This window comes from Schistocerca americana, chromosome 1 (genome assembly GCF_021461395.2).
Source record: "Schistocerca americana isolate TAMUIC-IGC-003095 chromosome 1, iqSchAmer2.1, whole genome shotgun sequence".
In the NCBI taxonomy this organism is placed as follows: domain Eukaryota; kingdom Metazoa; phylum Arthropoda; class Insecta; order Orthoptera; family Acrididae; genus Schistocerca; species Schistocerca americana.
The window spans coordinates 1196965055-1196992996 of NC_060119.1; the positions used below are offsets into that span (position 1 = coordinate 1196965055).

The 27942-nt window shown below is 41.4% G+C and overlaps 1 protein-coding gene across 1 annotated transcript in view; it reads right to left on the reverse strand.

The window, feature by feature from the left end:
- The window catches only part of LOC124598017 (ionotropic receptor 75a-like), a 157038-nt gene that overhangs the window by 122508 nt on the left and 6588 nt on the right, over positions 1-27942 (reverse strand). Inside the window, exon 2 of the mRNA XM_047135975.1 lies at positions 23656-23882. Within this exon, the coding sequence (XP_046991931.1) occupies positions 23656-23882 (227 nt within the window). The remainder of the gene's footprint in view (positions 1-23655; positions 23883-27942) is intronic.

Genomic DNA, 27942 nt, shown 5'->3' on the forward strand with positions numbered 1-27942 from the left:
CAGCATTCATTAGCTTAATGCTGTAAAGAAGAGTTAGAAAATTTTAGGTGGATAGGAAAGATGAAGAGTGAGTGAGACCTGAAATGGAAAGAAGATCTCACACAGCTGGGACTGCACAGCTGCCACACTGTGTAGAGGTTAAAGAACAACCTCCTCCCTACAGCATTCATTAGTTTAATGCTGTAAAGAAGAGTTATAACGGAAAATTTTATGTGTTGTAAGAAGGTGTCGAAATTTTTGTGGATAGGAAAGATGAAGAATGTGTGAGACCTGAAAGGGAAAGAAGATCTCACACAGCTGGGACTGCACAGCTGCCACACTGTGTAGAGGTTAAAGAACAACCTCCTCCCTACCGCATTCATTCATAACCTTTGACCACGCCATGTCGATCTGAAAATACTTTATGATGCCTTTTTAGAACCTGTCTCAGTTCTTCCTTTTGATTGCCTGAAATCCTATCGATTTCCTGCAATTTAGCTTCTATTTTGTCTAAAATAATTGCTTCTTCTTCTTCTTCTGTGTTCAGCTTATTGTTATTAAGATTAACACCTTCGTCCCAATATCTCCTGTTTTTCAGAACTCGTATAGGCAGCTCCCAAGTTTCATGATCAGTTACTACATGTTTATCACTAAAAGGTACTATAATTACTCCGGTTATTGGCAAGACCATTTTTAACTGGCTTCTTTCAAAGTCAACAACACTCTGATATTTTGACAAGAAATCTATGCCAATTAAAACCTCAATACTGAGATTGTTTACAATTAAACATGGATGATCAATTAAATTACCATTAATGTTAAAGGGTAGTAAAGCTTCTTGCTTTACCGTTTTTGAAACCTTGCCAGTAGCACCAATTATTCTTAGTCCTGATACCCTCACTACTGTAAGTTTGTCTTTACCAGGTAATGCATCAAAGAAGGACTGAGATATTGCACTCACCTCACTTCCACTGTCTAAGAGACAACGTACATTGATACCCAACATATTCACTATTATTATAGGGTGGCTTATTCTAGGTTGTACAGGTGGTTCCTCACATTCATCTAGTAGTTCCTTTTGGATTTGTCTCCAACTAAAGTGATCGACATCTGTCTTCATTACATTTAGGTCACAGTGAGTAGGGGTTTCCTGAATTACATTTTCAGCTGCCTTTTCCAGTCGGTCTATTAATTTTAAATCGAAACACCGCACGACTTCATTACATTTAGTTTGCTGAACATGACCCAAATTACTGTAGTCTGAGCGATTCTGCGCCTCCAGACCGGGCATAACATTAGTTACAGCTAAACCACTTTCACCATTATCGTCGGTTTCCTTCTCAAGTGACAACTGGTCACAGCTACTGGCTTCATTGACCCCAAACAGCCTACCCTCTACATTCCCACTTATCTCCTGTCCTAAATCTATTAGTACATTATGAACATCCTGCACAGGCACTTTAGATAAGAGCACATCATCCTCATCGTAAATATAAGCATGAATTTCTTCTGCTTCTTCACCTGTCAAATCAGTATTTTGTAGCTCATCCCTACTGTTACACTGCTGCGCCTTCTCTTTCTCTTCCCACTTAGAAAGCGTTTCTAACACGGTATCTATCAAATACTGTGAGTGATCTAATATTTCTGTTGTATCCTTAGGTGCTACCGACTCTTCATCCACATGTTCAGTTTGAGTATTCTGATCTGTCTTACCAATTCCCTTAACTACTGGCTTAGGAGAAGTAACCGCCTGGTGAGCGCCAGTGTCCTCATAGACGGGAACTAGTTTTCCTGCCTCGGCATACTACTGTTTCCTTTAGTTTCATTATAGTTAGCTGGCATAGCCTTACTTTCCGTACTGTTGTTTACATGCATATTTCTGTTTGGAACAAAATTATTATCCCTTGGACGCCATTGTTGGTTCTGATAATTATTTCCCCAATTCCTGTCTCTCTTAGGATGACCAACACCTACTGTTCTGATGTTTACATTGCCATTTTGCTCGTTCCTAAAATTACTATTATTATTATTGGCATTACGGTTATTACGTGCTTGCTCCTCATTGGCAGCAACACGTTCTACACGTTCCAAATATTCAATGAAACGATCCAGATTGTCTCTAGGGGCTGATATAATTCTAGTTTGCCAGTACCATGGCAGTTTGGCTTCCAGACCTAGTATAATCATTTCTGGTTTTAGCTTTTCCGCCAAATGTGACAAACGTGAAATCCATGACCTAGCAAACTCTTTAATAGATTCCTTGCCTGCATTGAAGCGTTTTCCACTCCAAAATTCTCTCAACACTTCATTTTGCTTATTGCTAGACCAATATTCATTAATAAAAGCTGTTTTAAATTCCGCTAATGTTTTACATTTCAACATAACATCAGCTGACCAACGCATGGCGTCACCTGCTAAATGGCTTCTAATAAATGAGATTTTCTCTCGCTCAGACCAAGTTGGTGGAATCACATCTTCAAAATCGTTCCAGAAATCTAGCGGGTGGATATTTTTATCTGGATCGAACCGCAAGAACTGCCGACACCCGATAAAAGCGGCGTTTGCAGCTACAACTTGTTGTATACTACCATTACCAGAAGTTACTGAAGCTACTTTACTCTCAATGTTAGCAATGTTAGTACTGATATTTTCTACTTTCATTTCAACATTATCTATTCTTTGCACAATATGAGTAGTGTCAGTTTTGATTGCTTCTACTTCTGCTTGACATATGTTTACTTTTATATTAACATCTTTAAATCTATCTGAGCACAGTTCAGATTCCGCCTCGATCTTTTCTGTTAACTTGTGCTCCAGCTTCGCGTCTTCCATTTGGAAGTCTTTGCGAACCTCAGCAACTTCGGATTTTATTGTCTTATACATTTCAGAAAATTGTTGAGCAACCTTTTTCTTAATATCCTCATGATTGCAATCAATTTTACAATTCAAACTGTCTAGATCCTCTTTCAACTTATTGCAACCAGCCTTGAAGGTATCGTCCATTACCTCCAATCGTTTATTAAAATTTGTTTGGCTGGCCAAAATTTCAGACTTTAATTCAGCGTTCATTCTAGCATTACTGGCTGACATTTCAGCATTATTGGATTCTAATTTATTGTTCATTGCCTCAAACCGCATATTAAAATTTGTTTGACTGGCCACCATTTCAGACTTTAATTCAGCTGTCATTTGTGCATTACTGGCAGCTATTGCTTGTAATATAACATTTAGATCAACAGCCCCAGCATCTTTGGGTTGCTCACGAGCTGACTTTTTATCACACTCAGGTGACGAAAAACTAGCTCCAATACCAGAACCATCAAAATTAAATGAAACTTCTGATTGATTAGTCATCTCTAACTTCTCCTTCTTAAACTCTACCATCTCTGATGACTGTTTCACTTTTAATTCATCAGAGAAACTATCATCCAATAAATTTATCATTTCTACTTTCCGCTTTACTACAGGGGTCTTTATTATTGAATCATTGCCCCTTCGCACACTACTGTCAGGAGACAATACTTCATTTTTCACTTTAACATTACTACTTTCATGTATATTTACACTTGAACCGTTGTCTGTATTTACAGTTCCCTCAACAGACATAGGTTCTGATTTAAGTTTAACCTCAGTTTCTTTTGGCGGTTCCATCGCCGACAGTCTTTTAGTACAGGTCAGTAAAATTTTTAACAGCTTTTCACTTAACTTAGTTCCTTCTGCACGACGTATGGCGTTGCCGGCGCGGCGTACCAGGATTCCTGATGCGACGTGGCACGTTGAACTGCAGACGGCTCTCCGACGGCTGTTGTGTGTTTGCGTGGCCCGCAATTGCAGGCTCTGCGCCGGCTGCTCCAGGGGACGACTGCGGTGCTGCGAGACTGGCTTCTCGCGATGCCGGCAGCACCGCTAGACTCAGTGCCAGCTCCGTCAATCCAGATGCGTTGTTAATCCAATTGCGTCGTCCACATGCACACGTAACACATTCACTGTTCTATACTCAGTTGCGTGTCGCATTTCACTCGCGAATCCGAAAAGTTAAAAATCACTTTCACTTAGTTGAGTTTCCCGGCCGATGCACCATATGTGGGGCGGCGGATGTGTCTGTAGAAAAATTACTGTTGTATCCTTGTTTGAATGTTGTAACATTTCCCGGCCGATGCACCATATGTGGGGCGGCGGATGTATAAGTTTGTAACAATAATTAAATCTACTGTATAAACGCTTGCGTGTTGAATCAGTTTCTAGCTTTTAGAATGTTGTTATTGCTGTCTTTTGCCGTTCTCAACACTGGCTCTCTATTTACTCCGTGACCCCCAGAAAGTGATTTAATAAAACTTGGAGCCAGTAAATAGATATCCTAGTGCCCACTTTACCTGAGAATGTTCTTATAGCTGCAGCTTATAGCTCTGAGGAATTAGGAGATTGTCCGGGATTTCTAATCAAAAACGGTTTTCCAAAATAGTTGAGTATATTCTGAAATTCACTAAGAAAAACCACAAGTATCCCTACAACCTAACTAACAGAACAGTTCAGAGTCTAATGCGCTGATGCAACTATAAATGTCCGAATCAAATGTTAAAAAGAATGCTCGCCATAATTTGATGAAAATATTTCATCAAACGCCACGCTAAATATTTGGTAGAATAACTGTCCCGCGACGGCACGTGAAAATACGACAATACGCAAACTGAAGCTAGTTAATGACAATCATTCCAGAATTAACACTTCACATAAAATGTCTTCATGGTTCCGCGTATCTCTAGTAACTTAATACGGCACCCGAGGCTGTCTGTAGCAGCTACACTGATGCGACGCGACTCCCGACACAGATGGCGTGTCATTCAGCGTCTGGAGAGAACTGGGGCCTCGCTTCCTCGCGCAGTGTTCTTATATATAAAGCCGCGGTGCGGACGGCGAAGGGAACGCCTGATCTTTCCGGCTCTCTCGACTAGCCGCTGGGCTAGTAACGCACCACTTCAAGTTACATAATAATTTATAGCTTCTTTGGCTGATGGCCGAAGAAGCTCTTAATTTAAACGTACATTCAGCACGCAGGTAAGTATTGATAATATAATTTTGACGTGGCTAAGTTAAATACTTTGGGCGAGAGAATTAATTAAATTACCCTGCACGCAGCAGATGAGCTCTGAACTGTCCCTTTTGAGATCCGCTATCGCTATAATTTTATAGGTATTAAAAAGAAACTTTACACATCTTCATAATCATAGCGGACCTCCAACCTAATTAAATCTAAACATCCTAGCCTTATTTATTAACCTACTTAATCTATCTTGCTTCCTTCAGTTTTGAGACGAAAACCAGAAAATCATGAATTTCCACTAAAGTCTTAATTTGTGAAATCCAAAGTACTGTTTTTATTAAATCATTATGAAAGATGAATCTAAATATAAATTTTGAAGTCTCTAGCTCTTTTCTGTTGCGCCAATGATTTTTCCAGAAAAACGTCCAAATCTCGGAAATGGCTGAAGTTATCGAACTGATATTTAACACACATTACTTTAGTATTATTTTTGACATGCTAGAAAAGTTTTAGTTCATTCGCTTAATTTTTAAGGTATTGCGCAACATTTATGACGTTAGAGCTAGTTACAGCAGACTGGCTGGCACATAATGGAAACTGATGTGAATTTACAACAGCGTGAGTAGGCTGCTTCCCTACAAAACGGTTTCTTCATTAAACATTTCATATAATTATAAGAACTTTACACTGCATGAAATTTGCATCAGATTCCACAATGTAAATTAAACGCATCTGACTTTCTTACTAAGAATGTAAAATTTTACGCATCTGACTTTGTATCTTTATTTATCGTTAACGCATCTGATTTCTTACTAAAATTGTGGTCTCCTACAGAATGGTATCTCTTGTTACCATAAGTGCTCACTTTTGGATCGGAAGAAAAGGATATTCCACAATTGTATCCATTAATCAACATGCACACATAGTTACTACACCAACATATGCACAGGAGAAACGTAAGGATCGAGCCGTTAGCAGTACCTATATTCGCCATACAGTAACTATCTCTACTCAAAATTATCCCACGGAAAACCAAAATTATTACATGTAAATTCTGCCTCTATTTGATCATTCACTTTAATAACCACTATTGTACTGCTGCCTACTCCCGACACAAATATGAAAAACCTTCCAAAATTACACATACAAAATACACACACTCGAGATGAACTACTTACTTCGTTACCGCCAAAATTCATGGCTACGTTATCATTTTAATAATCTCTTTCCCCGCTTTGCAATTTTAATTATTCAGAAAATACCCCCACGTGACTCTATATTCCAGTAAAAATGAATAAGAAAGCATTAGCTTCACTTGTATGCTAAAATTCGACACACGCTTTCACACGAGATAAAACGTGTCGTTAACAAAGAATCCACGTTACTAAATCTTTCAAGATTGCAGATATGTAAGAAAATTGAAAATTTGTAACAATACTTAATCTCACACGCATATTTCATGTAATAATACACTTCCTGCTTACATGCTGTAGGTTCCCAGCACTTGTGCATCCACTAGTTTTAATATTCTTGATCATGGCACTTAAATATTTCATGTTTCCTAATAAACTTGCTTGATCAAAAAAATTTGATTAAATTATTCACCGCGGAATTGTTATAAAACCCCAAGTTGCAAATTACTATCAAAAAGGAAAGAAAATATTTTACATCACCTACTATTGCACATTACCTACCTAACTAAATTTCGTTCCTCCAAAGCATTAATATTTCTTTACGTCTAGCTGCAAAAAAAGGTTGTTCACCTAATGTGAAACCATTAACCATAAATCATAAATATAGCACATTTCCCACATTTAAATCGAGCATGGCTCGACCCATCTCAGAAAATCGTCCTATCTCGTCCAAGTCTTCAACAGCAGTTCCTATTCGCACCCACGCTACCGTTCATGGTAGGGGCGGCTCCCAACCAATCATCAGCTCAGAATTCCTCGGTTTAATGTTGCCTTCTATATAATGGGAAAGATCCCGCGCTTTTCTTCCCAAAGACTGAAACGTGAGTTTTGCAGACTATCCAATCTTCCTACACCTCGCTACAGCCAAAGGCTGAAGTTTCAGAGCTTCCATAATCGCTGCCTCTCGACTAGTTGTTCCCTATCGTACACCCACAATCGCTAAATATCGTTTTATCCTTATTCTCTCCCCAACAATTCTTCCTGCAATTATTTTCATACTTTCATTTTTTTTCACCCTCCTGCTGTGGACTCAATGGGATAAGGAAATATAGGAAACAGTGGGCATTCTTAACTTATTCAATCAATAAATACAGTTCGATTCCTCTGGTCATTCTTTTATAACTTGGTGTTGGTTTGCAGACACCGACAGTAAGTCTGTGCTTAGTAAATTAAATAATATTATTACGATAAAGAAACGATATTATTTCGATCAAACTCACGTCTCAGAACAACAAGACGATCAATTGCATTAAGTATTGTCACATTGTTAGAAATATAAATGAAAGTTGTCATTGCCGAAGACAATGGCCACCTCTCAGGTGATGCGTTTGTAGGCTGGGCGGACGGACTGTATCACCTACAAGACTTCCTTGATCACTTGAATTCGTTACATCAAGACATCAAATTCAAGAAGGAGGCAGAAGAAAATAATGACTTTCGTGGACGTTCCCGTTAAGAGAGGACCAGATAGCACGCTAGACACGGAGTTTACCGTGAGCAGAAACTTACAGATTTGTATTTACATGCCTCCAGTTCACAAGCCCCTTCACAACGAGAAGGCATCTTCAGTACACTACTCCACAGAGCATGCGGAGTCTGGGACCAAGATAGGAGAGTTGCTGAACTGCAGCACCTATATGCAGTGTCCCACATGAACGGTTTCAGCGCCGGCCGTTGTGGCCGAGCGGTTCTAGTGGCTTCGATCCGAAACCGCGCTGCTGCTACGGTCGCAGGTTCGAATCCTGCCGCGGGCATGGATGTGTGTGATGTCCTTAGGTTAGTTAGTTCTAAGTCTATGGGACGGATGACCCCATATGTTAAGTGATGTGTTGGTAAATGTGCCAACACCTTGTAGATAGAGGAGGCCGAAATGGAAGCTATCTAACGCAGACGGGCGTGAATTCTGGAACAGGATAAGTATTGAATGCTAATAAGAAAAGTATGCAGCTCCTCGAATACTTAACTTTTATTTATCCTTGTTGTGAATACAGCATTCCGGATGAGACATTTCATACTATAACTATCAAACTATCACTTGCTATGTAAGGCTAATGGCGCCTTGCTAGGTCGTAGCCATGGACTTAGCTGAGGGCTATTCTAACTGTCTCTCGGCAAATGAGAGAAAGGCTTCGTCAGTGTAGTCGCTAGCAAAGTCGTCGTACAACTGGGGCGAGTGCTATTTCGTATCTCGAGACCTGCCTTGTGGTGGCGCTCGGTCTGCGATCACACAGTGGCGACACGCGGGTCCGACATGTACTAAATGGGACCGCGGCCTATTTAAGCTACCACCTAGCAAGTGTGGTGTCTGGCGGTGACACCACATTAAGTCCCATAGTGCTCAGAGCCATTTGAACCATTTGCACGGTTTCAGCAACCGTGTAATCCACCGTCCCATACGACCAAATAAAGCAAGGCGACGCTCTGCTGAGGATGAAGAGAAACCTGTTGCGACTGCAACTATCCCATACATCGCAAACACGTCAGCAAAAAATTGAAGAATACTCCGGAAATATTTATATAACGTCAAGTGGATATTAACCTCACCAGTCAGTGTAAATTCTTGTCGAAATCAGCCAAGAGTGACGTAGGACTCCGGAAACCAGGAGTCCAACATATGCCTTTTCTGTGTGGCAGTACGTACTCTGTGTGATCAAAAGTATCCGGACATCCACAAAAACACACGTTTCTCGTATTAGGTGCATTGTGCTACCACTTACCGCCAGGTACTCCATTACAGCGACATCAGTAGTCATTAGACATCGTGAGAGAGTATGATGGGGCACTCCGCGGAACTCACGCACTTCGAACGTGGTGAGGTGATTGACACTTGTGTCATACGTCTGTGCGCGAGATTTCCTCACCCCTAAACATCTCTATGTTCACTGTGTGGAAACGTGAAGGGAAACGTACAGCACAACAGCGGACAGGCTGACCTCATCTGTTGACTGACAGAGACCGCCGACAGTTGAAGAAGGTCGTGATGTGTAAGGCAAACATTTGTCCATACCATCAGACAGGAATTACAAACTGCATCAGGATCCACTGCAAGTACTTTGGAAGTTAGGCGGGAAGAGAGAAAACTTGGATTTCATGGTCGAGTGGCTATGCGTGGCACTATCACAGCACAGGCCTTCCTTGATGTTATAAGCACCTTCTTGCTTCCCACTGTTGAAGAGCAATACGGGGATTGCATCTTTCAACATGATCGAGCACCTATTCATAACGCACGGCCTGTGGCGGAGTGGTTACAGGACAATAACATACCTGAAATGGAGTGGCCTGCATAGAGTCCTACAGAACACCTTTGGGATGTTTTAGAACGCCAACTTCGTGCCTGACCTCACAGACCGACATTGATGCCTCTCCTCAATGCAGCCCTCCGTGAAGAATGGGTTGCCATTCCCCAACAAATCTTCCAGCACCTGATTAAACGTATGCCTCCGAGAGTGGAAGCTGTCGTCAAGGCTAAAGGTGCGCCAACAACATATTGAATTCTAGTATTACCGACGGAGGGTGCCACGAACTTCTAAGTAATTTTCAACCAGGTGTCCTGATACTTTTGATCACATAGTGTATGTAGGACAGATTACACTGGCTGTGTAGAAGAAATGCACTGAGAACCAGGACAAGAGGCGGCAGAGAAAGTCCACTGTGGGAGAGTGTTACTTCTCCCACGGTCAAGTCAATTTGTTCCAACAGTCGAACACCTAGTGTGCTTGTTTCCTTAAAGAGGCTGTAGAGATGCGACTACACGACGAATTTAAATACAGCGGCTTCCAAGTAAACAAGGGCTAGGATGCGGCCTTCGACATAGTCATGGCACAGTGGAAGTGTATATGGAAATCTGCTGCCGTCATGGCAACTTAAGATGACCAAGACTTATTGTTGCCGCAGTTGTATGAGGTCTTATTCGTTACAGAGTCCGTTCCGCGCATTCTGGGCACTAAGTTTTCCATTTCAGACTTTAATGGATGTTTTTCCGAAACACTTGCAGAACCAAGCTTCTGCTAAAACAATTCCGCACACGTTTTCAACGAATTTTGCTCCGCGTAACACTCGACAACGAACACGCTCTGTTTTATCGTGAGCAAAACTTTGCCTTGCATTCAAATGGTCACTAAACACTCACTCACTCTAAAATAATGACACTGCGAAGTATTTCAAAAAATGGTTCAAATGGCTCTGAGCACTATGGGACTTAACAGCTGTGGTTATCAGTCCCCTAGAACTTAGAACTACTTAAACCTAACTAACCTAAGGACATCACACACATCCATGCCCGAGGCAGGATTCGAACCTGCGACCGTAGCAGTCGCGCGGTTCCGGACTGCGCGCCTAGAACCGCGAGACAACCGCGGCCGGCTGCGAAGTATTTGAGACACAGCATGTGGGAGATGCGTATGTGTAGACATCCGACAGCAATCTGTTTGTGCGTCAAAGTCATAGTTTCCAGTTCTCCTGTTCATTAACAAGGGTCAATTCTGTAGCAGTTTTGTAAACAATTTTCGTGCCCGTTTTATTTTTCCCACCATTTATTTTGTGCGTACATAAGCCCTCTATGCCTACATCTCATTCCCCGGTGCAGGATTAAACCGTGCCAAAGCGTCGTGATAGAGACAAACCAGAAGTGGCCATTAATCCTTTCGCTGATGAGTTCGCGCCAGCTCTGTGCTGCTCGCTTGCCCCCTGACAGTTTTTCTGTCGCACACCGAGCCGCACCTGCCGCGCTAATTTGTCGTCGCGGCTGTGCCCGTGTAGCTGTTTACTGGGGTTATCAGAAACCTTACCGCGAACGGAAGGGTTGTACTTCACAATTTTTTTCGGGTGTGGTTCAGTTTAAAATATGGAACAACACATAATCACACATCATATCGTTTACAACAGTAGCATGGTATCTGCGGCTTGTTTTTCATCCATCAAATGACGAGTCTATTCTCACTGTGTCTTTCTATTTGAGACTTTTCAACAATGACTGGAAGTGACTTCCTCGTATTTGCAAAGGGCAAGAGCGCACGTACAATAGTTGTAGCGGGGAAACAAACGGGAAAGACGAGGGTGAATCAGTATTTTTAATATTTTGAGACGAATGATGATTTGTAACTGACCATAAAAAAGTTTCAAATCCAACACTGTTAGAAGCCTCTATAATATCGATTTTAAATCGTTCTCCTGAAAGAAGACCACCTGGATACCGTACGTTGTGAGTTTTGGGGGGGCCCTTGCTTGCCTCCTTGGCAAGGGATTTTGCTCTTCAAATGGCGACCTCTTTGTTTCGTTCTTTCAGTTGTGATTATATCATGAACTTCGCAACAATAAATAGAACTGCTGATAAGGAATACCGCAGTAGGCAGTTCAGTTAAAGAGGAGGGGACATCTGCAAAAGGGTGGCGATGGATGCTACACAGTCAGATATAGGTACAAGGAGAGTAACTCCTAAGGAACTTTAGGTAGGAGAGTGTAACGCCGGAAATGCATATCCTCCTATTTTCATCTATTGTACTATTATTTTTTTTCCTTGTTTTGTTACCTCAAGATATGACATTTCTGTCTCTTTATATATTGTAATTGTTCTACTGTATGTATATATATATATATATATTTATGCACTTATGTCGATGTATAATTGGTGTGTTTCGTAAATATTATTTGTATTTTTACGCTGGGTCTTGCCTAGGGAAAACTGCTATCGAACGATTACATCGATGGGTCGTGTGCAGAATCAAAGTGTGTAGGATCTTTGGGAGTGTTAACTCTGCCGCGTGGAGCGCGGGCAGGGAGTCGGAGTCTGGCGGGAGTAGCGAGTGGAGCAGGTGTTGTGTGACGTTCCCGCGAGTTGCCGCGCTTTCGGGGTTTGGCAGCATGTAATTGCGCTCGACTCGCGATGATAGTTTCTGACATGGTGTCGCGGACGGGAAGCATTAGCTGGCGCACATCAAGAGCCCGTTTCGCCTGGTGACCGTGTCGAGAAGAAGGCGCGCCAACATCCAGCTTCTACAACAGCGACGGCCGACAATGAGTGACTGTCGCCGCCTCCTCGATCGACGGCTTCAAACCTTCAATCAACCAACAAGGAAGACTAAAAGCACGTAAAGTTTCAGAACTGTATGGCAGACCTCAGCTTTTCAAATTGTTCCATTTGTCCCGCAAAATTACAGCAACTTAGCATGAACCTTTGTTGCTCATTGTCCCAATTGCATTGCCAAGCAGGGTCCCTTCCTTTTCCGAAATGAACCCGCCAGCATTAAAATAATATAATTAGATTTCACTGCTTTAATTTCAAAGTTCAGTAGCTGGCTACAATATTTAGGTTACACGAGCACAAATTTAGAGTGCGAGTTTTGTTAGCATATTTTAGCTTACCTGTGACTGCAGCTCAGCTTGGTACGTACTAAATTTTACTATTGTTAATAGTTCAGAATCATTTAATTCCAGTTCAAAGTTAAATCTCTTGTTTCTAAATTGTGTAGAGTCAAGTTGCTTTTGAAATGATTGTTGAGGTAGTCCAAGACTAACCGTATTTTACTGGATTTCGATGTGCTTCAGAAAGAAAGCTCACTATTAACTTCAGTCACTAAATTAACTTTCGATTTTCCGGTTTTATTAATTCTTTTGCTAAATTAAGTCAGAGTGTAGCGAAATTTATTACTTCTGACAAACTTTCAGTTTTCACACTACACGTGTCAACCTTCAGTTGCCACGCTTCTAGTGCTAATTATATGTGTAATTACCTTTCTTTTTCAGTTACTATAGTAATTGTCCTTAGGACTGGCGACCGTGATTTCCCCAAATCTCAAATACCTAATTACCGCTAGTTAATTGTTAATGTAACGGCTGCACATTTACTTTCTTTATTAACTTTACCCCTTTTCAAAATTAATTTCCACCAGTTTCATTAGCACATTTCCTTTCATTTAGATGTAACCCTTTCCTCCCTCTTTACCGACAGGTTAACTTCGGTGACGATTGCTTTTCCAAAACTCCCATTAGGTACACGCGGTTTCATTTTTCACTGTCATTAAGGTCGATAAGTGAGGGGGGGAGGTTACACGTGGCGACCTGGTGACAGGACAATCTTCAGATTTGAGGTTGTTCTGGACACGAATTTTCTTTGGTGCAAATGTCGTAACAAAGTACTGGTTACGTACAGGCCGTTACGTCAGCGAGAATAAGTAGTGGGAGTAATCCTAATTACATTTGAGATTTGTCATTTATATTGAAAATTATTAAAATGAGTGAAGGCAACAATTACCAAAATTTGGTAGACTTGGATACGGAACAATCGGTCGAACAGTGGGAAACGCGCACGGCGGTTCCCATCGTTCAGGGGCAGGCGGCTAGCATGAAAGACGCGACCGCCGAAACGCAACAAAGAGCAGAAATGGAATTCCAAACTTTAGAAAATGTTTCGGAATCGGAAGCGATAATCAAATCTGTACCCCTTGATGATGAATACGGGGGAACATATATAGAGGAACCAGCTACGGAAGTAAAACCGGTAGTCTCCGGGAATTTAACTGATTTATTGAATGTTTTGATTAATGAAATCAAGAGTCAATCGGCAGAAATTATAGCTCTGTCTGCCAAGCAAGAAGCTCAGTCTGAAAAGATTGAACGAAAGCTAGACAATCAGAACAAAGCTATTAATGTTGTTAACAACAATGTTGGAGTTGTTAATACAAAAGTTGATAAAATCAAAGAAGATATTGTTGTAATTAATACCGAAATCGGTAATCTTAAACAGGAAATGATAGGCGTTCAGGCGGAAATTGCGAGCATAAATACTCGTTTTGATTCCGAAATTAGCAGAATCGAGAAAAGTGTAGGAGAAGCAGTTGCTCCGATCATCGAGAATAAGGTGACGGAACAAATTCAATTAGTGAAAAAAGAGGATCAACAGAAGGTGGAAACTTTAAAGGCTTTAGTGTCCGAAGTAGACACTAAAGTGAGGGAGCAGGCTAATACCTGCGAAGAGAAAAAGAGGGAAGTGGAAACGCTTGCGACAACCACTTGCCAAGTAATTACGAGAGTGTCGGAATTAGAAAAGAAACTTGACGAAAAACAGAGCTATGTGCCAGTCTGTGCACATAGTTCGGAATGGTTGACGAAAGAGGAGCGGTTCGACCCCTTGAAAAAAGGCGGTATACACGCGACGGATTTCATTAAAAATTGTGAAAGAGTTTTACCCATATCATGGACTAATGAGAGAAAAATTAATGCGGTTATTGATGTGCTGGCTGGTGATGCCAAGCGTTGGGGCTTAAACCTCGACATTACGAACCTGACTTTTGACGAGTTTAAAAATTTGTTTCTGGCTGAATACTGGTCAGAGCAAAAACAGCAAAGTGTCTGGCGCGAATTTGTCGTATCGAGGCCTTTCGATGCGAATTCGCGCGGTTCGATGAGGGAGTTTTGTGAGGGCTGGATCCGCAAGTTGGAATATTTGCGTGATCGCCGCACGGAATCCGAAATAGTCTGGGAACTCTACAAGAAGCTTCCAGATGATACAAAACGCTACGTAGGAAGCAATTACAGGACAATCAATGATTTCCTGGAAAGAGTTGAGGACGAGGACAATTGGCGCAATAATCGCGACAGTGGTAGAGGCCGTGGTAACAACAACGGGTACCACAGCAACCACACCAACGATAACCATGGGAATAATGCATACCGCAACCATGGCAGCAATAACAATAATGGTTCGGACCGTAATAACAATCGGTACAATGCAAATAATAACAGGAATGACAGAAACCAGTATCATACTAACGTGATACGGGCTTCACAGAATAGTAATAACGCCAGAGGGTGTGATCAGCCGCCTCAGCAGCATCCGGGGAGCGTATCTGCTGGGACGAGGCAGGGAAACCATTAGCCGCGCCGATGAGGGGCCGAGCGGGCGTGGAGAAATTTTGGCGGCCCAATAACAAGAGAAAACCCAGGTGTCGCCGTTATGAAAATTCCGTATGGAATAATCAACGGCGGGAGAGTGTGCCAGTGTTAAGAGAAAGGAGTGCGCCCACAAGTAGTAGATCAGCAGTATACACGGCAGTAGGTAGTACATTCACTGTCAGTGAGAACAATTTAAGTAGTGTTCCGGAAATCGATTATAAAGTGGCAGCTGTAATACCCACAGCGGAACTGGAGATTGAGTTTAAGAATGATTCGCAATTGTTGAGAGAAGATCAGAAGTCGGATAACACGTCCGTCATCGAGCGAGGGGATGCAGAGAGGGATGAGGTCTGGTTAAGGCAGTTCGGTCGCTTACACGACGAACTAAGAGATTATAGGGGTCTGTATGGGAGAAGCGTTTATGGGGAGCGCGTGAAGGATTTTCCGCGTCTCGTCCCGCAGGAAGATAGTGTTTGTGAAATGATAGAAAGTTCTGGCCCTAATCGGCAGACTTTACCAGAAATAGTTGATGTTAAGGGGGAGCACGAGCAAGATTCGTCGTGTTTCGTCCCGCAGGAGTTAGATGTTGAAGTAGTAACGGAAAGTTCTGGCCCTAACCGGCAGACCTTACCGAAAGTTTCAGTGGTAGAAGTAACCGACCCATCCGACGCAAACCTCCAGTTTAAACATTGCGAGAGTATTAAGGAGAAAGATTGCGAAAATTTTAGTGATAGCCGGACACGATTGGTAGAAAAGCACATAGATTACAACGTGTATGAGGTTAGAGCTGACATTATACGGTCAGACGATAGCAGTGTGGGTTGCGCAGATCTAGCGGAAGTAATTGCAGAAACTACTGGACACATTCCTCCAGGTAGATTGGCGGATGAGATTAATCTGACCAAAGTGGAATCAACGAAGGTGGCGATTAGTGAATTGATAGCAAAGCAACACTCACTAGTTGACGAGTTACAGGAAAAGGTTTCGGTATTGGAGGCGAAGCTACAGACTAAGCCTCAGGACAAACGTGTTAAAATTAAAACTGTATGTAAACAGAGGCTGAAAAAGCCGCCAGATAAATCGGATTTAGGATCAAAGCCGGATGGTTTTTTCTGGAATGACCTGGATATAGACGAGGATTTACTGTGGGAAAATAAAGAAACAGTCGAGGACAAGTGTAGACAGATAGTAGTGTCTGTTAATACGCACGACCTACAACTAAACGTGTTGATTGACACCGTTGCAGAATTGAGTGCTGTATCTGGGAAAATATTTGAGTTACTGAAGGACAGACCTGGCATCGTAGTTATGCCAGTAACAGGAGTGAAAATTATCGGTGCTACTGGGAAGGCCAGTAAACCGGTCACAAAACAGATTTTTGTCAACTTCGAGATATGTGGGGCACGATTTGAACAAGAGTTTGTCGTCGTGCCAGACTTAACTGCGGAAGTAATTATCGGGTTAGATTGGCTATTAAAGTACCGTGCAGTGATTAATTGCGAAAGCAAAACTTTGACATGTACGTCCCAAGATAAAACAATAGTAGTTAGTTTTGACGAGGCAGGAGACGGTGTGCATAGGCAATACCAGCCTATACACATTGTTAACTGGCCGGATGGTATTGATGTAGGTATGAATTTGAACTGCCATAACATGAGGAATTTCGGCATTGACAAAAGTGTAGAAAGTGAATTGGAAGAGATAATCAAATTCCCTCCACGGATTAACATTAGTATTGGTGTGAAAAAAGATCGTTTGCGAGAAGTAATGAAGCTAAAAGCCGATGCTCGCATACGTCGTCATGACACTAAAGCGCGTTTTGCTAAGTTTGCAATCGGAGACTTAGTACTTGTAAAAGCTCATGAGAAATCGAGCGAGATAGACCATGAAAACTCTAAATTTAAGTTTGTTTATAATGGACCATATAAAGTCATTGGTATGCCTCACACAAATGCTTACGGAATATTGTAGACTTGAAATTGTACCAACCTAGGATCGATTAATACCACACAATGGGTAATTTATACAGTATGTAAAATAGAGTGTAAGATTTAACGATTTGCTAGATTGCCATGCTTTTGCCTGACCTAGAGGTCATTAAAGAAGTTGTAATTAATAAGTAATTTATGTTGATTAAATGATTTAAGAGTTACTGAATTTTAATCAATTTAAAAATCCAAGCTGCTAGTTTAAGTTTTCAGCTGAGTCACAGTAGATTAAGCAATGTAAATATGATTTTGTAACTAGCTGTAAGATTCCATAAATATGTGATTTACTAGTCATTGCCGATGTACTTAGACGCTGTTTTAAGTTTCAGGCTAGTACATGCGTGTGATGATGGACAGTGTTGAGTTATCCGCTGTGATAGTGTTTATGGACTCCTTGAGATTACTCGGGAGTGAGTTTTTCCGAAAGAATTCATTGGAACGGACGTTCTGGAAACGCCGTCACAAGGGCGAGTGAGATCAAGCGTGCCGCACACGCGGGCGCAACAATACTGGCGAGGCGAGCCGCTGTCGGCTCTTGTGCCGCTGTTGGCTCTTGGGCCGCTGTCGGCATTCTTTGTACTTGCGAGTACGGAAGGCGGAATTGTTTTTTCTTCCTGGACAGCTGAAAGAATTCTACTGTCAATATTTATGTTTTTTTTTCGATCTGATGTGTGTTATTTTCTTGTTTAGCGTTTAATGGACTCCCATGACGAGAATATTAATTATGAAAGGGTTATGTAAAAATGTGTATTCTATGTAATTAATTATTAATTTGCGTATTTTGATCTACCTGTTTTTATGACCATGTACTCTGATTAATTTTGTAAATAGTATTCCATTTCTTGATACTGTTGGGAATTTTGACAATTTTAGAATAGCTAAACCATTTTCTATGTTTTCTATGAATTTTAATATGTTGTCAACCTGTTTTATTTTGTGCAAGATGACAGAGTGGAATAAGATTAGGAGTGTCTCCACTCAATTATTATGGTCTAAAAATTGATTTATGCTTAATTAGATGAATGCTAAACTTTTGATGATGTTTTGAGCATATGCATTTCCGCTGTTTCTTTTTTGGGACATTTTCTGAGTCTGCTTACGTTACACGAACATCCTCAGACAATGTGGGGCACGTGTAACGCCGGAAATGCATATCCTCCTATTTTCATCTATTGTACTATTATTTTTTTTCCTTGTTTTGTTACCTCAAGATATGACATTTCTGTCTCTTTATATATTGTAATTGTTTTACTGTATGTATATATATATATATATATATTTATGCACTTATGTCGATGTATAATTGGTGTGTTTCGTAAATATTATTTGTATTTTTACGCTGGGTCTTGCCTAGGGAAAACTGCTATCGAACGATTACATCGATGGGTCGTGTGCAGAATCAAAGTGTGTAGGATCTTTGGGAGTGTTAACTCTGCCGCGTGGAGCGCGGGCAGGGAGTCGGAGTCTGGCGGGAGTAGCGAGTGGAGCAGGTGTTGTGTGACGTTCCCGCGAGTTGCCGCGCTTTCGGGGTTTGGCAGCATGTAATTGTGCCCGACTCGCGATGATAGTTTCTGACATGGTGTCGCGGACGGGAAGCATTAGCTGGCGCACATCAAGAGCCCGTTTCGCCTGGTGACCGTGTCGAGAAGAAGGCGCGCCAACATCCAGCTTCTGCAACAGCGACGGCCGACAATGAGTGACTGTCGCCGCCTCCTCGATCGACGGCTTCAAACCTTCAATCAACCAACAAGGAAGACTAAAAGCACGTAAAGTTTCAGAACTGTATGGCAGACCTCAGCTTTTCAAATTGTTCCATTTGTCCCGCAAAATTACAGCAACTTAGCATGAACCTTTGATGCTCATTGTCCCAATTGCATTGCCAAGCAGGGTCCCTTCCTTTTCCGAAATGAACCCGAGTGTCGTTGAAATTCAAACGCCAGCATTAAAATAATATAATTAGATTTCACTGCTTTAATTTCAAAGTTCAGTAGCTGGCTACAATATTTAGGTTACACGAGCACAAATTTAGTGTGCGAGTTTTGTTAGCATATTTTAGCTTACCTGTGACTGCAGCTCAGCTTGGTACGTACTAAATTTTACTATTGTTAATAGTTCAGAATCATTTAATTCCAGTTCAAAGTTAAATCTCTTGTTTCTAAATTGTGTAGAGTCAAGTTGCTTTTGAAATGATTGTTGAGGTAGTCCAAGACTAACCGTATTTTACTGGATTTCGATGTGCTTCAGAAAGAAAGCTCACTATTAACTTCAGTCACTAAATTAACTTTCGATTTTCCGGTTTTAGTAATTCTTTTGCTAAATTAAGTCAGAGTGTAGCGAAATTTATTACTTCTGACAAACTTTCAGTTTTCACACTACACGTGTCAACCTTCAGTTGCCACGCTTCTAGTGCTAATTATATGTGTAATTACCTTTCTTTTTCAGTTACTATAGTAATTGTCCTTAGGACTGGCGACCGTGATTTCCCCAAATCTCAAATACCTAATTACCGCTAGTTAATTGTTAATGTAACGGCTGCACATTTACTTTCTTTATTAACTTTACCCCTTTTCAAAATTAATTTCCACCAGTTTCATTAGCACATTTCCTTTCATTTAGATGTAACCCTTTCCTCCCTCTTTACCGACAGGTTAACTTCGGTGACGATTGCTTTTCCAAAACTCCCATTAGGTACACGCGGTTTCATTTTTCACTGTCATTAAGGTCGATAAGTGAGGGGGGGAGGTTACAAGAGGAAATACTTGAATTCGCTCAACCAAAGAAGCAACTACAGAAATGTTCAGGAAAAAGAGAGAATTACAGCTATAAAAATTAGTTACGAATGAAATAATTATGAAATACAAGACAGCCCATGGAAGCTAAGGCAAAGTGGCTGAAGGAAGCATGATGACAAAGTCAAGAAATTAATAACAAGGCTGGTTATATTAAGAGTTCACTGGGAATTCCACTGTTAAAGACACAATAGAGTGCGGATAGGTGGGAAGGGTACATTGAAGCCCTCTATGATGAGGAGGATGTGTCTGATGACTTGACAAAACAAGAAACTGGAATAGATAAGCAAGACATACACTTATGGGATCTGTCGCCCTATAAAAAGCGGTTGACGATGTAGAATAGTACAAGGAGGTCGAAATTCTGATAAAAATAGGAGTAAGCTAAAGGGGAAGACGGTTGACACTGAAAGATAAAGAAAGGAATTCTAGGATTAACTAGGGTGTAAGACAGTAATGCAGTCTTTAGCCTCTACCGTTCAGACTCTCAGTCGAAAAAGCAATGACAAAAAGAAAGATTCAAGAGTGCGATAAAAATTCAGAGTGAAAGGATATCAACGATACGATTCACCGGTATTGCATTCCTACTTCAGTGAAACTGAAGAAATATTACAGGATCAGTCGAATAGAATGAGCAACCTAAGGGGTATAGAATATGAATTGAGAGTAAACTGGAAAAGGGAAAAGTAAGGAGGAGCAGCAGAAATGAGAATAGCGATAAACTCGACATAAAAATTGGTGGTCACGATGTAGAAAAACTTAACGAATTCTGCTAGCTTGGATGCAAAATAGCCCATGGCGCACGGAGCAAGAAGGACATAAAAAGCAGACTAGCACAGGCAAAATTAGGGATTCCTGGCCAAGAAAAATCTACTATTAAGAAACATGAGACTCAATTCGAGGAAGAAATCTCTGAGAATGTACTTGTTGTGCAGAGCATATTTTGGTGGTGTTTCAGGGACAGTAGAAAAATATGAACAGAAGACAATGGAAGCGTTTGAGATGTGGTGCTAAAAATTTCGGAAATCGGGTGATCAAGAATGAGGAGATTCTCCACATAACCGGCAAAGAGAGGAACATAATCAAAACGCTGACAAGTAGAAGACACAGGATGATAGGGCTTGTGTTAAAACATCAGGGAATAACCTTCATGATACTGGAGGGAAGAGGGTACTGTAGAGCATAATTAGTGTAGCGGAAGACAGAGATTGGAGCACACCCAGAAAATGATTGAGGACTTTGGGTAATCTGATCAAAAATACAACAACTAGATGTCACGAAAAGCGAATATTCAAGTATGAAAGGATGCGAGGAGTGTTGTGTTGCCAGTGGAGAAGCAGTGTCAATAGAGTTGGTCGTGATTACGAAGTGCAAAGGCGAAGGAACAACCACAGCTAAACCGAGACCAGGCAGAACCCACGTACTGGTCGAGCATTGCGGAGGGTGGCAGTAACAAAACGAATGAAATCAGAGGAAGGAATTGTGAAACCCGAAGTGCTAGCAGCATTCCAGCTAGCACTGGACTGTGCGTAGGTTTGCTTTTGGTTGTTTAGTTGTTCTATTTTGCCCGTACCTGTTTTACGTATTTGGTTTGTGGATATCAATATGCCCAATTTCAGCAATCGAGTGTTCAAGAAAAGATAAAACTTCTTCCGGCAAGAAACTTTGTGACTGCAAAGAAAAATTTGAAAACTATGGAAGTGACAGTAATGATGTGAATGAAATAATTAACACTTCCTTGCTCTCCAATACTTTCAAACATAACGTATTATGGAAAGAAAGAGGATTGGAATTGAAAATAACTTCATACACGCAAATTACTTCCACACATAACAACAAAGGATGTAAGCCCTCTTCATGAAAAACACGACCACGTCATCACACCACCACCTCCGAATTTTACTGTTGGCACTACACACACTGGCAGATGACATTCACCGGTCATTCGCCATACCAACACCGTGCTATCGGATCGCCACATTGTGTATCGTGATTCGTCACTCCACACAACGTTTTTCCACTGTTCAATCGTCCAATGTTTACGCTCCTTACACCAAGCGATGCGTTGTTTGGAATTTATCGGCATGATGTGTGGCTTATGAGCACCCGCTCGACCATGAAATCCAAGTTTTCTCACCTCCCGCCTAACTGTCATAGTACTTGCAGTGAATCCTGATGCAGTTTGAAATTCTTGTGTGACGGTTTGGATAGACGTCTGCCTATTGCACATTACAACCCCTCTTCGACTATCGGCGGCGTCTGTCAGTCAACAGACGAAGTCGGCCTGTACGCTTTTATGCTGTACGTCTTCCTTCACATTTGCACTTTACTATCACATCGGAAACAGTGGACCTACGAATATTTAGGCGTGTGGAAATCTTGCGTACAAACTTATGACACAAGTGATACACGATCACCTGACCACGTTCCAAGTCTGTGATTTCCTCGGAGTGCTCCATTCTGCTCCTTCACGATGTCTAATGACTACTGAGGTCGCTGATATGGAGTACCTGGCAGTAAGTGGCAGCACAATGCACCTAATATGTAAAACCTATGTTTCTCGGGGTGCCAAGATACTTTCGATCACGTGGTGTACTTTAGTTACATAGGACCATGCTCCACCCACACCTCCCTCGTCTATTTGTTGTTAAATAGTTGTTTTCTTGTTTTGTAGACAGTCTGATGATGATCCACAAGGACGAAACATGTAACTGAAATTAAATAACTTTATAATCCAGATTGTTTTTCAATTTGATTTTTTTGCTTTTATTGTTGCTTTTTAATTCCACAAAAAAAAACTTTAACTGTCGAATTGCCTCCTTGCCTTGTACAATTTCACCTTTCATTAAGTCTTTGCTCCATAGTAGAAGTTTTATGTCTTCAGCTCCACGTTTCCCCGTTACGGGCATTTGTATCATTGATGTTTTGGGCCGCCCGAAGTGTCCGAGCGGTTCTGGGCGCTTCAATCTGGAACCGCGCGACCGCTACGGCCGCAGGTTCGAATCTTGCCTCGGGCATGGATGTGTGTCGTCTTCAGCGATGAGAGTCGCTTCTGCCTTGGTGCCAATGATGGTCGTATGCGTGTTTGGCGCCGTGCAGGTGAGCGCCACAATCAGGACTGCATACGACCGAGGCACACAGGGCCAACACCCGGCATCATGGTGTGGGGAGCGATCTCCTACACTGGCCGTACACCACTGGTGATCGTCGAGGGGACACTGAATAGTGCACGGTACATCCAAACCGTCATCGAACCCATCGTTCTACCATTCCTAGACCGGCAAGGGAACTTGCTGTTCCAACAGGACAATGCACGTCCGCATGTATCCCGTGCCACCCAACGTGCTCTAGAAGGTGTAAGTCAACAACCCTGGCCAGCAAGATCTCCGGATCTGTCCCCCATTGAGCATGTTTGGGACTGGATGAAGCGTCGTCTCACGCGGTCTGCACGTCCAGCACGAACGCTGGTCCAACTGAGGCGCCAGGTGGAAATGGCATGGCAAGCCGTTCCACAGGACTACATCCAGCATCTCTACGATCGTCTCCATGGGAGAATAGCAGCCTGCATTGCTGCGAAAAGTGGATATACACTGTACTAGTGCCGACATTGTGCATGCTCTGTTGCCTGTGCCTATGTGCCTGTGGTTCTGTCAGTGTGATCATGTGATGTATCTGACCCCAGGAATGTGTCAATAAAGTTTCCCCTTCCTGGGACAATGAATTCACGGTGTTCTTATTTCAATTTCCAGGAGTGTATTAATCTTGTAGATGGCTACCTTGCTGGCAGATGGAGCCGAGCACGAACGTGAAGAGCTCGGGGTAGGTGACGTGCGTGAGCTCGCCCTCGATGCCGCGCCTGGCCGCCAGGCGGAGCTGCACGCCGAACAGCAGCAGCGTGAGCACGCACAGCAGCACGCAGCACGCCCACACGGCCGTGCTGAACGGCAGCGTGAAGATGTTCGCCACGCTCGCCAGCGTCGGCTGCCGGAACAGCACGGCCGTCCTGCGGGCACGCCGCACATCCCTCAGCACAGTGCGTGTCGCGTGCCACAAAATGGCTGGTGTTACCCAGAGCGCTTTGTACGTCTTATAGAGTCGATAAAGTCCTTAAAATTCCTTTTGCTTCCGCTGAATAACAATAATTGGTGGCGTTTGTTTCAGTGACCACAGTCATGGACGTGCCACTGAGTCGTATAAATATGATAGAGTGTAAGTCTTACTAAGGCAATAAAGACTGAGCTCATCCTTTAAGTATCAGGGGTTTCTCTTGAATATTTCTCGGATGTTCAGCCCTGTTGCGGCGTCTAGCATGCGCGATGTTTAGGCAATCTGACTTCTTGCCATCTTCATTTGCTCCTGGGGTCCAGGAATTACTAAAGGTGGCAAGAAGTCGGCTCGCCGAGATATTGTGGCGGTTGGACGACGCCACCCAGTTGAATACCTGAGCCCTAAAATCACACATCAGATGTTTCTGTTACATGTGTTGTCACCTGAGATAAAATTAAGGTGAAATTTAACAATGCATAAGGATTTAAGCACTAAACTACACTTGTCTTATAATGGTGACAGTGACAGGAAGAGTTTACTATATTACATGAAGTGGTGTTCCTGTATAGCTTGTTGCCAAGACTTCAATATATAGCCGTTAGGTTGAAACGTCCCCTTTGAAAAATTACACACGACTGTGCTTAACCTGACACACAATATTTTTAGCGCAACGCAATCTGACTTTCAAAACTCCCTACTAAAGAATGGCCCTGACAAACATTAAACTATACCTTTCACAAATCACTTACCTCACAAAAATCTTTGCTGCTCAAGCTACTGCAATACAGCGAGCGCCACTACTGCCAGCTAAATAAAAGATTCAAACTACTGAAGGCACTAACTACTGATAGGGGTAGTTAGCAAATGAAAGATATTAATAGAGAGCAAACAATGTATTTACCTTAATATCATCACAAATCATAATATATATATATCAGTTCATGACAAACTGCAAACCTCCGCCATCTCTCTCCCCACATCCACCACTGCTGGCGGCTCACCTCCAACTGCGCAACGCTACGCGCTGTTCACAGCCAGCTGCCTAACACTACAATGGCGAGTATTACAACAATGCAAAGCAGCCACAGACTGCACACAGCACAGCCAGTGATTTTCATATTGAGCGCTACGTAACGTTGCCAATAAGAAAACATAAACAGCCTACTTACATAGAGAAAACATAAACAGCCTACTTACATAGAGAAAACATAAACAGCCTACTTACATAGCCCCCATGCTCCCCACAAAAATTTTTACAAATTGGATGGGGCAGTGGCCAATACAGATTTGAAAAAATTTTTCATAATTACAATAACAAAGAAATCAAATGCACACACTTATTGATATTATGTTGGTCAAAAGCTAAAATTGTCTCACAGTCCATAAAGACAGTCCTAATCGTACATCATAATAGTAATTACAGGTTTTTTTTCACAAAGTCTCATTAGTAAAAGAAATTGCACACAGAAGTAGTGGATTTCCATGCAGTCTTGAAGAAGTAGTGTTGTCCTTCCAACGGAAAGACAGTGCTGACTCTTGACATGCTGACAGATAACGGGCCACAACAGAGCAAACCCACAGCAGAGTCAGTCGTAGTTTGGAAGAATATTGGTAGGTAGGTCATCACAGAGCAGACCCACTGTAGTCCTGGTAGAGATTGTGGTATTGGTGGGCCACCAGAGGTGCAGACCCACTGCAGTCCTTGTAGAAATAATGGCGTTGGTAGGTCATCATAGATGCAGACCTACTGTAGTCCTTGTAGAGATAATGGTATTGATGGATCATCAAAGATGTAGACCCACTGTAGTCCTTGTAGAGATAGCCAGCAGCCATCTGTTGTGACTGTGCAGGTGCACAATCACCATTGAAGAGTCTTGCGGATAATATAGCAAGTCCATAAACCATCACTTGTGCACTCACAAAGTTTTTGGAATTGTCCTTAGAACCAGCAATGCTGTTATCCAGTCCCTTGCAGAATTATTAACAAACGTGCAAACACTAACAGTCCCTACTTCTCACATATTGTCCATGTACTATGACCAACATAAACGTGTGCAGTGAAATGTAACTTACATGTTAATAATATCATGAACTGGTGACAATTACAATTTTATAACATAAGAATACAATAACAAAGGTACAAAATACATTATTAAAAACATAACAATACAGATAACATTTGTAGTAAAACAGGCTTTACAAAAGAATAGAAATAAACATATACATCAATGTTACAGGAATTATGACATAAGTACATACATAGATCAGAATAATTATTGAAACATCAACTTTACACATGAGCATTAAAACAAAACAATAAACAATGTCTAAACATCTTTACAAAGTAAATAACACATTATTAATGCCAATTATATTCGAGGATAACAGTATTCCTCATCATAGTGAATGTAGCTTAATATTAAAAGAAGAAAAAATTCTATGAAACTACACAGAGACAGGAAGAAAACAAATACACAAGGGTACACAAACACATAGTGGGATAACACCAATAGGAAAGGACAGGGTTCGTTTTCAGTGTAACATGTGGTACTGCAGTCCAACCCAAAACTTCATATATCTTTCCTCTTATTTCATCCTTTGTTTCCACCAAAAAAAATTCTATCTAAGCATGCTTTCTGTATTTATATGTTCACACATTTCTTACTTCAACATTTATTTCCAAGAAAATCCTACCTAAACCTGTTTTCTGTACTTTTTTTCGTATAACTTCCCAATGCATTTCTTCCAATTCATCGCAACTCATTCTCTTAGAGGCTACCCCCTCTTAAGCTAACTTAAATCTACTGAGCTCAGATGCTAAACTAAGGGACGAGGCAATGCAGCAGCACAAAATAAGTAACACAAACAGCAATGACCAAAAAAATGGAAAATTGCAAAGCAAGCTACAGTAAATCTAAATTACCAAGCAATTCAACATTACAACTAATATGAGGCAATGCGCAGCAAACAAAAAAATAAATCTGGCTTAGCAGAGTAACACAAATTAAAGTTCAGTAGCACTATGCCTGGCAAACAGCAGTAACTTACCCGTATACCTAAACATGACATAGCTCAAGCAGAAAAAATATTACAGTAAAAACAACAATGCAGATAAGGGAAATGGATATTCACATCTTAATGTCTATGTAATTAAAGTGGTGCACCACAAGAAGTTATTCTACCAAAAAGTTACCAATTACTTGAAAAGAAAATTATGAATGCAGTTACTAGTTCCTTCTTATTGTTCTTTCCTTTCCAAGTGCTCCTTTTTTAAAGAATGTGGATCATAAAATAATTATTTAATAGATCTGTTGACAGAAAGTGTTAACATTAGCAAATGCATTTTATTTTATAAAAGCAATGCAGCAACACAGCTGGAAAACAGATGTCAAATGAAATAAGCAACTATGAAAAGCAAAGCATAAAAATATCATTCAGTAGTCATGTGACATTTCATAAGTTAGTAGCTCTCAACTCTCGTAGAAAGACGCTTGTCGTAATCAGGTGTGCAGATGTAAAAATATTTCTTGTCATTTTATTAGGCATTTCAGTAAATATCGTAAATTAAGAGCTAGTGTAATCATATGTTTTCAAGTTCGACCGTGTCGTTTTTGCGATGCTTTCTCTAAAGGGATGACAATGGCCAGGATAATGGCCTTCCCTTTCTTTTTTTTTCTTTCTTCCTGTGCTCTGAAAGGCACGCGCTAATGACTTTTTCTCCAGGCGTCTGACACAGCTGGGTGCCCGCGACGCATTACGTGCAGGTGGTCACTTTTCGCTAAAGTGACAGTCTCACATAAAAATACTTCACAGGTCAAGAATTAGCGTTGCAAATCTGTAGAAACAAACTCCTATGAATATAACAGTGTCCAAAAAATGTTCAGTGGCATTGTGATACATTCACACATGATTCACACATGTCATAACTCTTAAAGTACGATTCTTGGTTTCCAACATCCTTTTTCACAAGTCAAGAGTCCCTACCCACTATTCATTACTCCTTACCTTATTACACA